The sequence below is a fragment of the Lacerta agilis genome, chromosome 14 (assembly GCF_009819535.1).
Source record: "Lacerta agilis isolate rLacAgi1 chromosome 14, rLacAgi1.pri, whole genome shotgun sequence".
In the NCBI taxonomy this organism is placed as follows: Eukaryota; Metazoa; Chordata; class Lepidosauria; order Squamata; family Lacertidae; genus Lacerta; species Lacerta agilis.
Genome location: NC_046325.1, coordinates 7300161 through 7315662, shown reverse-complemented (window position 1 = coordinate 7315662; position 15502 = coordinate 7300161). Strand labels below are relative to the sequence as shown.

Sequence of the window (15502 nt, the reverse complement as noted above, 5' to 3'; positions counted from 1 at the left end):
TGCTGAAAAAGTTGGCTTACCCCTGTAAAAGAACATCCCCCCTCCAAAAAACCACAAAACAATGTAATAGCAAATATAAAACATACCCCCCCCAAAAAAAACCCCATCAGAGTACTATAAATACAACAAAGATTACATGATCAACATTACACTCCTGGCAACAGCAAACTGAAGAAGGGAACGCAATGGTTTCACATAATCCCAGAAACACCTGCCCCATGAACTTCCTTGCAGTCCTTTCCTGCAGCAGGTTACTATCAGATGTTCAAAAGTAGGCACTGGGATAAATGAGGACATTGCTCCAGGGAATCTTTCCTCCAGCAAGAAAAGAACTGGGAACTCACTTTAAGCTCCTGATTGTGACTTTGAATTCAGCTGTGAGGCAGTTGGGTGCGGTTTGTCAAGATTGATCAGCCAATTAGAATCTTAGTTGGGCAAAATTGAATTCACCAGCCAGATTTCTCACCCCTGAGCTAGGGTGAGAGAGCATTAGAACCTGCTTTTAATGCCATAAACTTAAACTTTCCAATATGTGTTTGACTTCCTACTAGAGGTAACCACTTCTATACTAAAACCCTTAATATATAATAACAGCACAATAGAATTTTTTAAAAAAGGTACAATTTACATCTTTCTCTTTATTAGTTGCTCCCTTTTGTTCAGCTCAGGCTTCAGAACAATGATGTAGCATTTAGGGGCAAAGATGCAGGCCAACAATCCAGCACTGGAGGACAAGATGGAGAAGATCTCCACCACCACCATGGATTTCCCTTTGGCGCTCAGGTAGGTTGGGACAAAAGACAGCCAAACACTGCAAAATAGCAACATACTGAAGGTAATGAATTTGGCTTCATTAAAACTGTCAGGTAGTTTGCGAGCTGCAAATGCCACTATGAAGCTGGCAATGGCCAGGAGGCCCATGTAGCCCAGGACACAATAAAACAGGGTCACTGAGCCTTCATTACATTGAACAATGGTTTCTTCCATTACCGAGTGCATGTCTAGATCAGGGAATGGGGGAGACGTCATCAACCAGCCACTACAAATGCTCACTTGAATGAGGGAGCAGGAAAGAACAGTGGTGTTGGTCAGTCTTTTCCCCACCCACTTCCTCATACTGGACCCAGGCTTGGTGGCCATGAAAGCTGCAACTACAGTGATGGTTTTGGCCAACACACAAGAAACAGCCACAGAGAAGACGATGCCAAAAGTGGGTTGTCGAAGAAGGCAAGTCACTTTGCCAGGGTGTCCAATGAATAGAAGAGAAGAGAGGAAGCAGAGTAGAAGGGCAATGAGGAGAGCGTAGGTGAGATCCCTGTTGTTGGCTTTGACTATGGGAGTGTCTTTGTGTTGGATAAAGGTTCCTAGCACCAAAATCGTGATCAGGGAGAAAGCAATTGCAACTGCCATTAAGCTGATACCTAAAGGTTCCTCATAAGAAAGAAAGGTTATTAATTTGGGTATGCAGCCATTCTTGTTCTTATTTGCATACTGATCTTCTGGGCATCTGAAACAGTCATCCATATCTGAAAAACAGAAGAATGCCAAATTGCATTGACAATTTGTGTATGATGTTTGCCCCCCCCCCCCATATAACAGTTTTTGCTGTTTTTCATGTGAAGCTTCTGATTATGTGTCAGCCAATTATCATATAATATCTGAACTACTCTTTGATTTGTCTGCTTAATTTGACACAGATTTGTTTAAACATCTTAAATTGCCACTCGATGCACCAGAATGGCAGAAGGGATGGAATCAGAGCCATCTTAGCCATTGAGCCTGCTGGTGCAAGGCACCAGGGCGCCATGGCCTGGAGGGCACCTCCGCCCTCCAGCCCTACTGGCAGCGCCGCCCTCGCCCACCTCTTCTTTGCTGCGGACATGGGGAGGCCGTTGGTGAGCCTCCCACCGGCGCAGCAGCCAGGGCTCGCCGACAGCCTCCCCCCTTCCGCAGCCTGGCCCTTCCCAGCGGAGCGTGAGTTCGCCGTCCCCGCCCGCCACTGCGCCCTCCAGCTGCCCATCGTGCCTGGCCCTGCCCGGCGGAGCACGAGGGGCGCTGGAGGGATCTTCGCGCCAGGGCGCCGGGTGTACTTAAGACGGCCCTGGATGGAATCTTGAATCTTTGGGTCACCAGTTAATTGGAAATATATATATATATATATATATATATATATATATATATATATATATATATATATTACTCCCATACTTAATTTTCTCTGGGTTGAGGAGTCTTCACCTTCCCCTCAGGAAGTGCAAATAACAACCTTTGTTAGTTGATCTAAAGCTTTTGTTGAAAAGCTGGGCCAAAAAGCCATTAGGCAGAAACACATTATTATTGCGGACGATATAGGGCTTAGCAACAGATAGTATCAAGCCATGCCCTGAGGTCAGTTGGGGCCCAGAATTGCCCAAACCCCTCCCACAGTTGTGACTGGGAACCTGAATGCTTGTTTTGCCAACACACAAAAATCCAACATTATTCAACTCTGAAGGGTGTTGAGTGCACCTGCACAATCAAGTGGAATATCATTTGAACAGCAAGTGCTGGCTGGAATCATGACCCTATCTTCACCCTAGTGTCATGCCATCCCCTCCCTCCTGAAATGTAATGAATAAAGTTCTGGGCTGATTGCACCGACAATGGATGTCTAGTGTGTTTCATTCTTGCCACAGACACGTTTCACAAATCTGCAACTTCTTTACAATTGTAGTACTTGAAAGGTTCTCTTAAATTATGTGCACAATGAAATCATTTTTCTGTTGACTGGGGCTTCCTGTCAAATCCATGTGCATGGGATTTCACCAGGCTCAATAGTCTTTGAATGTTTCACTGAAAATTTACTGGAAAGTAGCAATAAAATGTACACACCACTCCAAGCAGTGTGGTCACATGCACAAGATAATGTTTAAATTATTTTCAACAGATACTTGCTAACCTTGTACAATGAAAAAATGTCATTTACCATTTCGGTTTGAAATCTCCCCTTCTGGACATGGAGTACAATCATAGCAGCAAAATTTATGTCCTTCCTTCCTTTTCTTCTGATTACCAGGGCGGCAGTAGTCATTGCACACAGAAATGGGCATCACCTTTAAACAAACAGGAAATAATTTCAGAAGGGAGAAATATTTGAAGCCACTGAACTTCAAATAAGAAAGGTGATCTTTGATTGGAAAGTTTATCGTTTCATCCAACTAGCTATTCAAAAAATTTCAATCAACCTATCCAGGAGAATAATCTGGAGAACGTAGTGACACAATAAACCCCTAGATTCCAGACCTGATTAAAACCATTGTGCCACTGAATCATGTCCTCAAAAAGGATGAATTCTCTTCCATCTATTGCATCAGGATCAATCCATCCAACTTGCACTCGAATGAAGGACCTGTTCAGGAACATGACCATATTCATGATGTCAAATCCACCTCCCATTTCTCTTTGATCAGTAAAAGTCACTGTTTCTCCAGCTGAGTTGTTAAATGAAATACTATGAAGATAAGAATGGAGCTAAGAGAGGGAAAGAGAGAGGGTGGGGGGGGGAGAGAAAATAACAAAAATAACAAATAAGCAAAAATAACAAATGCCATGATTTACAGAAACCCTTCCTTATGAGCAGGGCCAGCCCACCCATGACATAAAGTAAGGCAACCTCCTTTGGTGACAAGATCCATAGGGGCAGCCATAGGTGCCAAGTCATTTTCAAAACATTACCTGCCAAGGCTGTAGATCATGAAGTAATCTTTTACTTCTCCCCATTGCTGTTTGCTTGGATTTAGGTGAGTAAATATTATGCAAGGCATGAGCCACAGTGTAGACACCATTATAGATACTGTAGCTGTGACCAGTCATGCCCATTTCAAATAGAGAGCTTGGAAGATTCTGCAACCTCTCCTCTCCAGAACACATACCATTGACCTCCATTGGCGCATTGAAATTGGGAAGAATACAGTCAAATGCTTGCTCCCAGAAGCCTTTGATGAAACCATCTCCCTGGCTCCGGGAAGGCTTTATGCTCTGAAGAAATTCTGGGAATGCTAGAAGATTTTGCGAATGAATTGTGAAGGAAATGGCACCTTGGAAGAGCAGAACATTCCAAACCTTAAGAAGACCCATAGATATGAAATCAGTCTGTGCTGTAAAAATCCAAACCTTTTTAAATGATGTGTTTTCTTTATTTGTAGGCTCTTGCAGAAATATAACAGCTCTCAGTGCAATAATTGTTAGGGATTCTCCATAGACAATAAATGTAGTGACCTTATTATCTGAGAATGGTACATGCATATTTAAGGCTACATCATGCATTTCATCCAAGTCATCAAGATAGACTTGTTTTGGGATTCTTTGTGCAAAGGCTGAACAAATTCCATTTTGAGAAAGCAACGGCTGGAATTTCTTGATGAAATTTTCTCCACTGTTATCATTCAGAGCAAAAAGTCCAACCCACATCCATCCAAAATGCTTAAGCAAACTGATAATGCCCATGTACTGGTGGGCTTCATTGGGCACCATGTGGTAGAAAGAAGGAACCTGACTTGTATCACTCTCCACTGGGGGAAACGAACCATATGCAAACTAAAAGAAAATTTACACAAACACACAAAAAAATCTAATTAAGCAGAAAGCATTCATCCTGCACCATATGGCATTTTATTCAACAAATATATGTTGAACACTTTTTAGTTGTCATTTTAAAACATTTTTTAGATTTTAAATGATTGTTCCACTCCCTTCTTATCCTGGTATATTTAGGGTATATTGTTGTTGTATGTTGAAGTAATATATAAATTAAATCAAGAAACCTTCCAGTCAAGGCTTATTCTCAGCTTTATTTCTGATTGCACATTTTGATTTAAGATTTGAACAGATCAGTCTCACATCCCTAGAAATAACAGAGAAAAAGCAATTTGCAGGGAGCATGGGAGACAGATGTAAGCTGGTATCCAATTTAAGTTTAAATCAAGGATCATAACTAATATAGGTCCATTAATTTTGATGAGTCAGCTCTGAATAACCTACTGAGAAGAATACTTCCGAACAGATCTGCTCTGTGTAGAACAAATATTGGATAAAAACCAAGTATGAGGTGGGGGGGGGGATAGCCCCATATCCTCATTTATGCATCTTACCTGTGGAATCTTGTAGAGACCTAATGTATCTGCCATATGGAAAGTCGTATCAGAGCCAAGTCCTCCAATGATGGCTATGAGGTTTTTCTGGATGTCACATTTGTAGTTGGGGACAAATCTATGCATCTTGAAGAGGAGGTCTAGAGTCGTACGGTAGGTCATCCTTGCATCATAATAGCTGTCATAGATGTGGAAGCCAAGTGTGATATTGGGCAAGATGTTGGGATTCTCGTTGACTTCTTTCACAGCAAATGCCAATGCAAGGACGTGCTGATAAAATTTTGGCACCATACTGCAAATAAAGTAAATTAGTTACAAATATGAATTTACTACAATATTGGACATCTTCTGTTTCAAACTTCTGTTTTATTTTTGATTAATGCATCTGAGCTAATCAACACCATACTGTCAAAGAAAACCCATGGCTGATTAGGACATTACTGCTGTGTATAGTACTTTCAAACACCTGATGTCCATCTATTGCTTGTCCTTCTCATCTCAGTTGATGAAGAAAACAACAGTAAACTTTCTGTTTCTCCTTACATAGGTGACTACATCCTATTTCTAAAGAACCATGCTCGTGACCCTAATACTTCCTTATCTGAATGTCCCATTGAATTCAGTGTGGCTTACGTCTCTGTATAAAGTTGGAGTAGGGTTAGGAAATATGGTTGTAAATCAGAATCACAGCTATGAGGTGTGCAGTCCACAGTAGTCAAGCACAGTCATTGATCCTGTGAGGCATCAGACAGAAAGGAGAGTCAGGTGGCATTGAATTTATCTTCTCACTAGAAGACACAGCTGGCGGTAAAATTTGTCTCAGGTTTTCCTGCCCAATGCCTGCCTTTCTTCCTGACCTAATGTCCCATCCTGACAGCCTTCGGTCTCTCTGTCAAACCTGAAACTTAGCAATCCCTGTTTGCCTCAATGCAACTCAACCCTTCCACAGATAACTCCAAATAGCCCCAGTGATGGAACTTAGATTACAGCCCAGGGAGTTTCACCATCACGTACCGGTAACTTCTCCCAAGGAGAATAATTTTTCAAACGGAAAGAAAAGTACCCTCAGGAATGTTAGCCACATCACACCCAAGACGTAAAGTCAACCCTGCACACATTGAAACTTTCAATCAACTTGAAAATGAGCTAACAAAACATAATTTCCCCACCATGTAAGCTTTTTAAAATTTATTTTCACTTTCACCCTTCTCTTCCTCACTCCTCGCAATATTCATGCTGCAGAGAAGTTGTGAATACACTTGGAGTAAATAAAATAAAATACATTGGTACCTCTGGTTACGTACTTAATTCATTCTGGAGGTTCGTTCTTAACCTGAAACTGTTCTTAACCTGAAGCACCACTTTAACTAATGGGACCTCCCGCTGTCACTGAGCCACCAGAGCACAATTTCTGTTCTTATCCTGAAGCAAAGTTCTTAACCTGAAATGTTATTTCTGGGTTAGCGGAGTATGTAACCTGAAGCGTATGTAACCTGAAGCGTATGTAACCTGAGGTACCACTGTATTCATTTACAAAATTGAAAGTATTTATTATGGGAGAAGAAAAATTGTATTTCCTGTCTATAAGCTTAGGTTGTGAAAGATTCAGGAGGTGACTGAAACCAATAGGTCTCTCAGAGATGTATAAACAGGAGAATTTTTGACAGTCATTCAAATCATTCTTTGTGAGCTGGTAGTTTTTAAACAATTGAAACATCTTCTTTGAATCCACCTTTCAGCCCAAAAGTGACCCCTGTTGCAGCTTGAAAAATGCAGGTGATAAGATAGCCCCTCTCCCCGAGATTCCTGTCAGAAAGGCATGGGACAAAGGGAAAGGCAATCCAGAGGGGGAATGGAAGACTCTTACTATGAAACATCAAACAGGTTCTGTGATGGGTGTTCCTTGAAGAAAACTTCATAGAAAATGTAATAGCTCTGAGAGGCAATCCCACCAATTATTAAGTCACCCGGCTGGTACCACTCATGTGGAACAGGGAAAGGATTATTCCTGGGGCACCAGATAGAGGTATTAGAAACAGGCGGTATTAGAAACAGCAACACCAACAGCAGCAGCATCCTGGCAGCCAAGCTTCTCTCTGAGTGCAGACTCTGCTTTGTGCACCCATAGTAGCTATGTTTGAATAGGTTACAGTGGATGATACATGGCTCAGTCACGCCACTCTCATGAGAGACATTATGGGCTGTATTTAATCAAAGGGTTGCATCTCTTGAGTAGTAACAGAGATTATAATGTCAGAAATTACATTGACCAAGCCCTGCCTGCCACTTGCCTCTACCCTTGTTCTCCATAGCACGTAAAATTATTTATAACCATTTTCAGGCTTGCTTATTGATCTTTTTCTATTTCCTTCTAGAAAGCACCTGGAGATTTGACCTGGTGAAGAAATTGAAGTCACTTGAGTAATTGCAGGGTAGGATCATTAATTACTTCCTCTGAGTTTTGGTGTCTAAGCGGCACTTTGGTTGTTGTTTGTTTTTCAATGCCCAGTTCTAACCACAAGTCTCTTCTGCACCTTAAAGTGCAGGGAACTCAGACTAACAGGGAACTCAGAGTGAAGTTATTACAAAAGGGAAGTGCAGAATTTTGAGATAATGGCCACTTCCCAGCTCCAGTTCTCTCCAAGGGAATGAGGGTCAAGACTTCTCTGGCTATAGTTCTCAAGACTATATTTTAAAAACCAGTTGTTTGACTCACTTGCATTAACTAACAGAGAATATTCCTGTACTGGAAGGTTGAGAAATCTTTTTCAGCCTGAAGACTGAATTCCCTTCTGAGTGAGCTTCTGAAGGCCATATGCCACTTGTGAGTGGGACCGAAGGTGAAAGTGTATAACGTAAATTTAACTACTGCATGGGGGCTAGTTTCTACACTCACACATAGACCCCTCTCTGATCACCAAGAGGCATTATCCCTGTTCAGGGAAATTCCAGGCAACCAACCCCCCCCCCCCAAAAAAAAATCAAGCACAGCTAGTGAGTGATATAACCTGTAGAGAGTTCTGAGGTCCAGATATAATCTAATAAGGCAGTACAAAATAAAGGCCATCATTCATTCTTTCCAGACTTTCAAATTCACACTTTCTCATTCCACAGTTTCCTTATTTCCCAGTTACTGTTCTAACCACAAAAACACAATTTTAATTTATTTTTTAAAGAGGGTTGTTGTGCTTGACAGCGCTCAATAATTGTTCCCCTCCAGTTGGCCACATCTCCATCTCCGCTACCCTACATGGGCCAAATTATTGATAAGTGAATGGGACCATTAATCTGTCAGTCATCAGATTTTATGGTGATGTGCCTTTTGAAGGGACCTATTGTGGGGGGGGGGGAGCTTTCTCCATAAGCAGTTCCTTCCCCATCCATTATAGTAACTGTTTCAATGGTAGCAGCATCCTTCACCTGGAGCAAGATGTGCTCCCATTCCCCATCATCATCATTTCATTTCTGTGCCACCTATCCATGTGGCATACAAAAAGAGAGGGGGGGGATATGTGTCAAAATGAGTTGAGAATAGTTTTATTACAACTTAAAAGAACAATGTTGTAATAGCAAATGTAACAACCTACAAAAAGCAGCATTTCTGTACTATAAATGAAATGGAACATTAGCAACATTACAGCATCTGGAAATAGCAGATTATCCTTGGTCCTAGAAACATTGTTCACAGTCCTGCTCCTTCAGCAGCTTCTTATAAGGCTTCCAAAAGCAGTGGGCGGGGTAGCAGGAAAGATCCCTCCCTTCAGCTATTGGGAAGGGGACTTTCCTCCAGAAAATGAACCATCAGGAAATACATTCAAGCTGCTGCCTATTTCTGTGAGGCCATGTCAGTACCTTCACTTCATTCTCCTTATTAGTTGCTCCTTCTTGTTAAGCTCAGGCTTCAGCACAATGACGTAGCATTTAGGGGCAAAGATGAAGCCCAACAATCCAACACTGGAGGACAAGATGGAGAAGATCTCCACCACCACCATGGATTTCCCTTTGGTGCTCAGGTAGGTTGGGACAAAAGACAGCCAAACACTGCAGAACAGCAACATGCTGAAGGTAATGAACTTGGCTTCATTGAAACTGTCTGGTAATTTGCGAGCTGCAAATGCCACAATGAAGCTGGCAATGGCCAGGAGGCCCATGTAGCCCAAGACACAGTAAAACAGGGTCACTGAGCCTTCATTACATTGCACAATGGTTTCCTCTGTTACTGAGTCCATGTCAAGAGCAGGGAATGGGGGAGACGTCTTCAACCACACAGTACAAATACTTGCTTGAATGAGTGAGCCGGAAAGGACAATGGAGTTGGTCAGTCTTTTCCCCACCCACTTCCTCATACTGGACCCTGGCTTGGTGGCCATGAAAGCTACAACTACCGTGATGGTTTTGGCCAACACACAAGAAACAGCCACAGAGAAGACGATGCCAAAAGTGGGTTGTCGAAGAAGGCAGGTCACTTTGCCAGGGTGTCCAATGAACAGAAGGGATGAGAGGAAGCAGAGTAGGAGGGCAATAAGGAGAGCATAGGTGAGATCCCTGTTGTTGGCTTTGACAATGGGAGTGTCTTTGTGTTGGATAAATGTTCTTAGCACCAAAGTTGTGATCAGGGAAAAAGAAAGAGCAAGTGAGGCCAAGCTGAACCCTAAAGGTTCCTCATAAGAAAGAAATTTGATAGTTTTAGGGATGCATCCGTTTTTCTTCTTGTTTGCATACTGATCTTCTGGGCATCTGAAGCAGTCATCCATGTCTGAAAAACAGAAGAATGCCAAATTCCATTGACAATTTGTGTGTGTGTATGTGTGTGTGTATGTTGTTGTTGTTGTTCCTGTTAATCTGATACTTCTCAATATTAGAGAGCATTTTTTTATGGCTGAATTACCATTTGAGTTTTCTGCCGAATCTGACATAGGTTTGGTTAAACCATTTTAAGTGGTCACGCGGTACTCACTGCAAGCAGGGGGTAGTTGGATCCATGATGGCAGAGGGGTCGGATCCTTAGGTTCCATTTGATGCTTGGGGTTTCCAGTTAACTGGGACAATAATGTAATTACAGTCTAGAAAGGGCAACTGAAGAAGAAGGAGAAGAAAGCACTCGAGCTATAAGGCTCCTGTCTTTGTAACCTATCCTAATAATATTCAGCTAAACTCCAGTAGACAAGAAGGCAAGATTCATTATACTGGTGTGAATGAAGGGGTTGGAAACAATATGTTCGGGTTAGAGACTCTCAGCTCCTATCCTGCTACCAATATATTTCCCAGTGTTGGGCCAGAGGACCAAGAACAGCAGTGGCAGACCTTAGAATGTTAAAGGTGGCTTTGGAAGTTACAGTGTGTAGAATAATTCCTGCCACTCCCCGGGAGGAAGAGATGGGTAGTGGTGGTAGGTGACTCCCTACTTAGGGACACAGAGGCAGTAGTTTGTGGAGATAACAGGATGTCCCGGTAGGACATTGATCAAGACATGGCTCTAGATTGGATGGGATTCAGCCTTGCCTAAATCCATACCATGTTTGCCTAGCGGGTGGGTGGATTTTTGTTTTGCCACACCCTATGGTCCAACCCTGGCAAGCTCTGAAGGGCGTTGAGTGCATCCCAACCATCAAATGGAATACAATTTTAACAAGTGCTGCCTAAGTGCAGAATGTTACATTTGTCCCCATTGAAATTCATTTTGTTAGCTTGTGCCCATTTCTCCATTCTGTTAAGATCATTTTGAATTCTGATTCTGTCTTCTGCGGCATTAGCTACCCCTCCCAGTTTGGTGTCATCTGTAAATTTGATGGGCATCCCCTCAATTCTTTTATACAATTCATTTATAAAAGACGTTGAACAACAATGGGCCCAGTACAGAAACCTGCAGCACCCCACTTGTCACTTTTCCCCCAGGATGACGAGGAACCATTAAAAAATTAATGGAAAGCAGTAGAAAAATATTCACACTACTCCAAGCAGGATAGTGTGACTACATGCACAAGACTGAAACGATAATATTTTTTTTAAACCAATCTTGTATGACAAGAAATGTCATGTACCATTCTGGTTTGAAATCTTCCCCTCTGGACATGGAGTACAATCATAGCAGCAAAATTTCTGTCCTTCCATCATTTTCTTCTGATTACCAGGGTGGCAGGATTCACTGCATATAGAGACGGGCATCATCTATCCAAAAACAGGAAACAATTTCAGAAGGGAAAATGTTAAAATAAATAAATAAATCAGTCATTGAATTTAAAATAAGTTAGTGGACCACTCATCACAAAAAATATTGGTGTTTGTATAATGGGGGGAAAGATTCACACCCAGTTTGAGGCCTCAAACTCCAAGCAAATGACACACGTTAACCTAAAAAGTCAGCCATACTGTGCTCCATGGGTCACAGAATCCTGTGTACACATTTCTGGAATCAGAATTCACCTGAGGAATAGCTCAGGATACTCATCATTTTTCACAACCTCTTACATTTTTATTTTTATTTTTTTGCACATACCTAGCAAGTAATGAGAAAACCAATTCTTACAATTGCATGTCTGCCAGCAGTAACTGCATTTATGTGGCACTGCTGGGTGGAAGTAGGAAGTGGGTGGAAAAGGTCACTCAGCCTATCCCTAGCCCACCAATCACAAGGTTCCTACTTGTTCCCAATTGTGCCAACCAGCACCCTGGGAGTGAGGGCTAGATTCCATGTATCTGAAGAAGGAAAAGGCGAAGAGGAAGGTGGAAGGAATTTTATATCCTAAACCATCTCCTCCACAGCACAAGCACAAGCACAAGACTATGGACTGAGCTGGAAGTGGACACTTGATAAGTTTCTTGCCCCACCCAGACTGGGATCAGACTAGTGGTGCAATATAGAAATGCTTGGGGTTTTCAGCCCTACACTGACATGGCTCTCCTGTACTGGTGGACCTCCAGGATATAAACCAGAAGTGGATACTTTCCTGACTTCTGGCACCTATCACAAATATACTTTCACCTGGACCCCTTTGGGACAAGGCAGGGGGTGCAATATTACCGGTAGCTCTCTAGAAATACAGATGAGGTTCACTTAGACAAGAAAAAAAATGATGTGGGATCTTCATCTGATCTATGGCCACTTTTCAATGAAAATAGATACACATCTATTTTTGGTTCAGGAGTCAATTTTATCTGGATCATCTGGAATCCTGCCATATATAAATGTGGCACAGTAAATATTATTAGAAGTTCATTTCAATTAAGACCATAGTATGGTTACAAACAGCTAGATATCCAGATTCTTGCTATGACCTGGCCAAGAGAAGAATGATAGCTATTTTGAGCATCTGAATGACTGATCTGGAGAGTGTGGAGCCCACAAGAATACCCCAGAATTCAGACCTGGTTAAAACCATTGTGCCACATAATTATGTCCTCATGAATGTTGAATTCTTTTCCATCAAGAGCATTAGGATTCACCCATCCTATTTTCAAACGGATGAAAGACTTATTTGGGAATGTGATCATGTTCATAATGTCAAATCCACCTCGCATCTCTCTGTTATCAGTAAAGGACACTGTTTCTCCAGCTGAGTTGTTAAATGAAATGTCATTGATAAAATGGTGGAGCTAATTGAAAGAGCCGGGGGGGGGGGGACATAATGGGAAAAGAATGTAATGCAGACTTTGAGCAAAATGTCATGATTTACTAACACCCTACTTTATTAGTATTATTTAAATATAGCTATATAGCTTAATTTAACGAAGACAAAGTGTGAAAAATCAGCTGTTTTGACACAACAGATAGGAACTCTATCATGCATTCACTGCACACAAAATAAAGTTTCAATCAAAATGTAGACAAGTTAAAATGCACACATAAATCTTGGCTAGTGAATAAGACATGCAATGGCATCACACCTGTATTGTGGATGAAAATTGTGATACAGTCATTTGTTGCACTAATCTGTTTATTGGAATAATAATATATTTTGTTGCTCTTCATTTTCAAAACATTACCTGCCAAGGCTGAAAATCTTGAATTTTTAATCTTTTACTGCTCTCGTTTGCTCTCTGTATAGATCTAGATGAATAAAGTGCATGCAAAGCATGAGCCACAACATAGACAGCATTGTAAATGCAGTAACTGTGGCCAGTCATACTCATTTCAAAAAGAGACCCTGGAAGGCTCTGCAGCCTCTCCTCCCCAGTACACATGCCATTGACCTCCATTGGTGCATCAAGATTTGGAAATATACAGTCAAATGCTTGCTCCCAGAAGACTTTGGAAAAACCATTTCCCTGAGTCCAAGAAGGCTTTATGTTCTGAAGAAAATCTTGGAATGCAAGAAGTTTCTGTGAGTGAATTGTGAGGGAAATGGCACCTTGGAAGAGCAGAACATTCCAAACCTTAAGAAGACCCATAGATATGAAATCAGTCTGGGCTGTCAAAATCCACACCTTCTTAAGTGATGCCTTTTCCTTATTTGAAGGATCTCGGAAAAATATAATAGCTCTCAGTCCTGTAATTGTCTGAGATTCTCCATAAACGATAAATGTTGTGGCTTTAGCATCCATAAATAGTGCATACATATTTGAGGCTATATCATACATTTCATTCAAGTTATCAAAATGGAGTAGTTTGGGGATTCTTTGTGTGAAGGCTGAACAAATCCCATTTTGAGAAAGCAGGGGCTCCAGAGTCTTGAGGAAATATTCCCCACTGTTATCATTCACAGCAAATAGTCCAACCCATGTCCATCCAAAATGCTTAAGCAAACTGATAATACCCATGTACTGGTGGACTTCATTAGGCACCATGCGGTAAAAAGAAGGAACCTGACTTGAATCCCTCTCCTCTGGGGGAAACGAACCATATGTGAGCTGAGGAAAAAATGTACAGATATTGCCAAGTTCATTCTGTGACTATGCGAGTTCCTTTCGACAAATATTTCTTCAATCAGTTTATAGATTAAATTCAAGCACTATTCCATCCAGGGCATATTTAAGCTTCTTTTTTCCAACTGCATATTTTGATTTGTGATTTGGACAGATTGGTTGCATGGATGGGAAACATGAGATTAAGATTTAGGTTTGTATTCAACTGAAATGCATAGAAGAAGCAAAAGTTAAATCCTGATGCCTAGTTCATACATCTTACCTGTGGGATCTTGTAGATTCTCAAGGCATCTGCCATGTGGAAGGAGGTGTCAGAGCCAAGCCCCCCAATACTAGCTAGGAGGTTTTTCTGGGTGCCACATTTGTAGTTGGGGACAAATCTATTTGATTTGAAGAGCAGGTCCAGCGTGGTCCGATAGGTCATCCTTGCATCATAATAGCTATCATAGATGTGGAAGCCAAGTGTGACATTGGGCAAGATGTTTGGGTTCTCATTGATTTCTTTCTCAGCAAATGCCAAGGCAAGGATGTGCTGGTAGAATTTGGTCATCATGCTGCGAATAAAGTTCATCATTTAGAAATAAAACGTACCACAATACCAATTCTGTTCTGTCGTCTCAGAATGCTTTAGACCAAAATCAAAGTATTTTGTTTATCATGAACGTTTCGAACCTAATAAACACCATACAGTCAAAAATTAATGGTGGGCGATAGCACTTCTATTTTGCATAGTGGTTTCACTTCACCTTCTGTTCATCTTTTTGTTTGACCTTCTCAGTTCATTTGGTCAAAACAATAAATCACCTCTGTTTCTCTTTAAGTATGTGACCATTTCATATATCTGAAGAAGCATGGTCTAGGCCATGAAAACTGCAATCCCATACTTGCTTAACTGGAAATAAGTCCCATTGGAGTCAGTGGGGCTTATGTGTCAGTAGACAGTTGGGAGAAGGGCACAGCTCTGTAGCAGAGCATCTGATTTTCATGCAGAAGATCCCAACTTTAATCCCCAGCAACTACAGGAAAGGCTAGCAGCTTTGGTGCAACATGCATGACGAGGCTTTCTACCTCCAAGGTCTATGTATAACGTAAAGAAAAACACCTTCACCGATGTCAGCCACCAAAGGTAACCTCAAGCCCCCCCAAACATTGAAACTTTAAAACACTGTGGAAAAGAGGCGAAAAACACAGTACTTTTTAAAAGGGGATGAAAGCTGATTTGGCACATCTCTAGTTTTAGGTTATGAATTTCTTCCCCACTATACTTTATTGAGTCATTCATTTATTTATTTTCATTTTCATGAATCTCCACACCAATAGCTGTACCGCAGAGGAATTGCAAGCACTCCAAACACAAAATTACAAAGTCTCTTTCGCCATCCCTTTGCAAAACAGAAAGCGTTATGAGTGAACAAAAGTCCTGCTACTTGTCTGTAAGCTTAGCAGACTGCATAAGAATCAGGAAGGAATTAAAAATGGGGAGTGTCCTGGGGTTCATCAGTTGGATTGTT

General features: G+C 41.5%; 2 protein-coding genes across 2 annotated transcripts; both read right to left on the bottom strand.

The window, feature by feature from the left end:
- Nucleotides 1–624: 624 nt before the first annotated feature.
- On the bottom strand, nt 625–4512 carry LOC117058934 (vomeronasal type-2 receptor 26-like). The gene is made up of 4 exons (XM_033170354.1): nt 3715–4512; nt 3283–3510; nt 2966–3092; nt 625–1526 (listed from the first exon to the last, which is right to left on the bottom strand). The coding sequence occupies exons 1-4, from the start codon at nt 4510–4512 to the stop codon at nt 625–627; spliced, it is 2055 nt and encodes a 684-aa protein (XP_033026245.1).
- Nucleotides 4513–8983: 4471 nt separating this feature from the next.
- Nucleotides 8984–14544, bottom strand: LOC117058932 (vomeronasal type-2 receptor 26-like). The gene is made up of 4 exons (XM_033170352.1): nt 14254–14544; nt 12495–12722; nt 11171–11297; nt 8984–9885 (listed from the first exon to the last, which is right to left on the bottom strand). Exons 1-4 carry the CDS (start codon nt 14542–14544, stop codon nt 8984–8986), a joined length of 1548 nt encoding a protein of 515 aa, XP_033026243.1.
- Between the last annotated feature and the right edge of the window lie 958 nt (nt 14545–15502).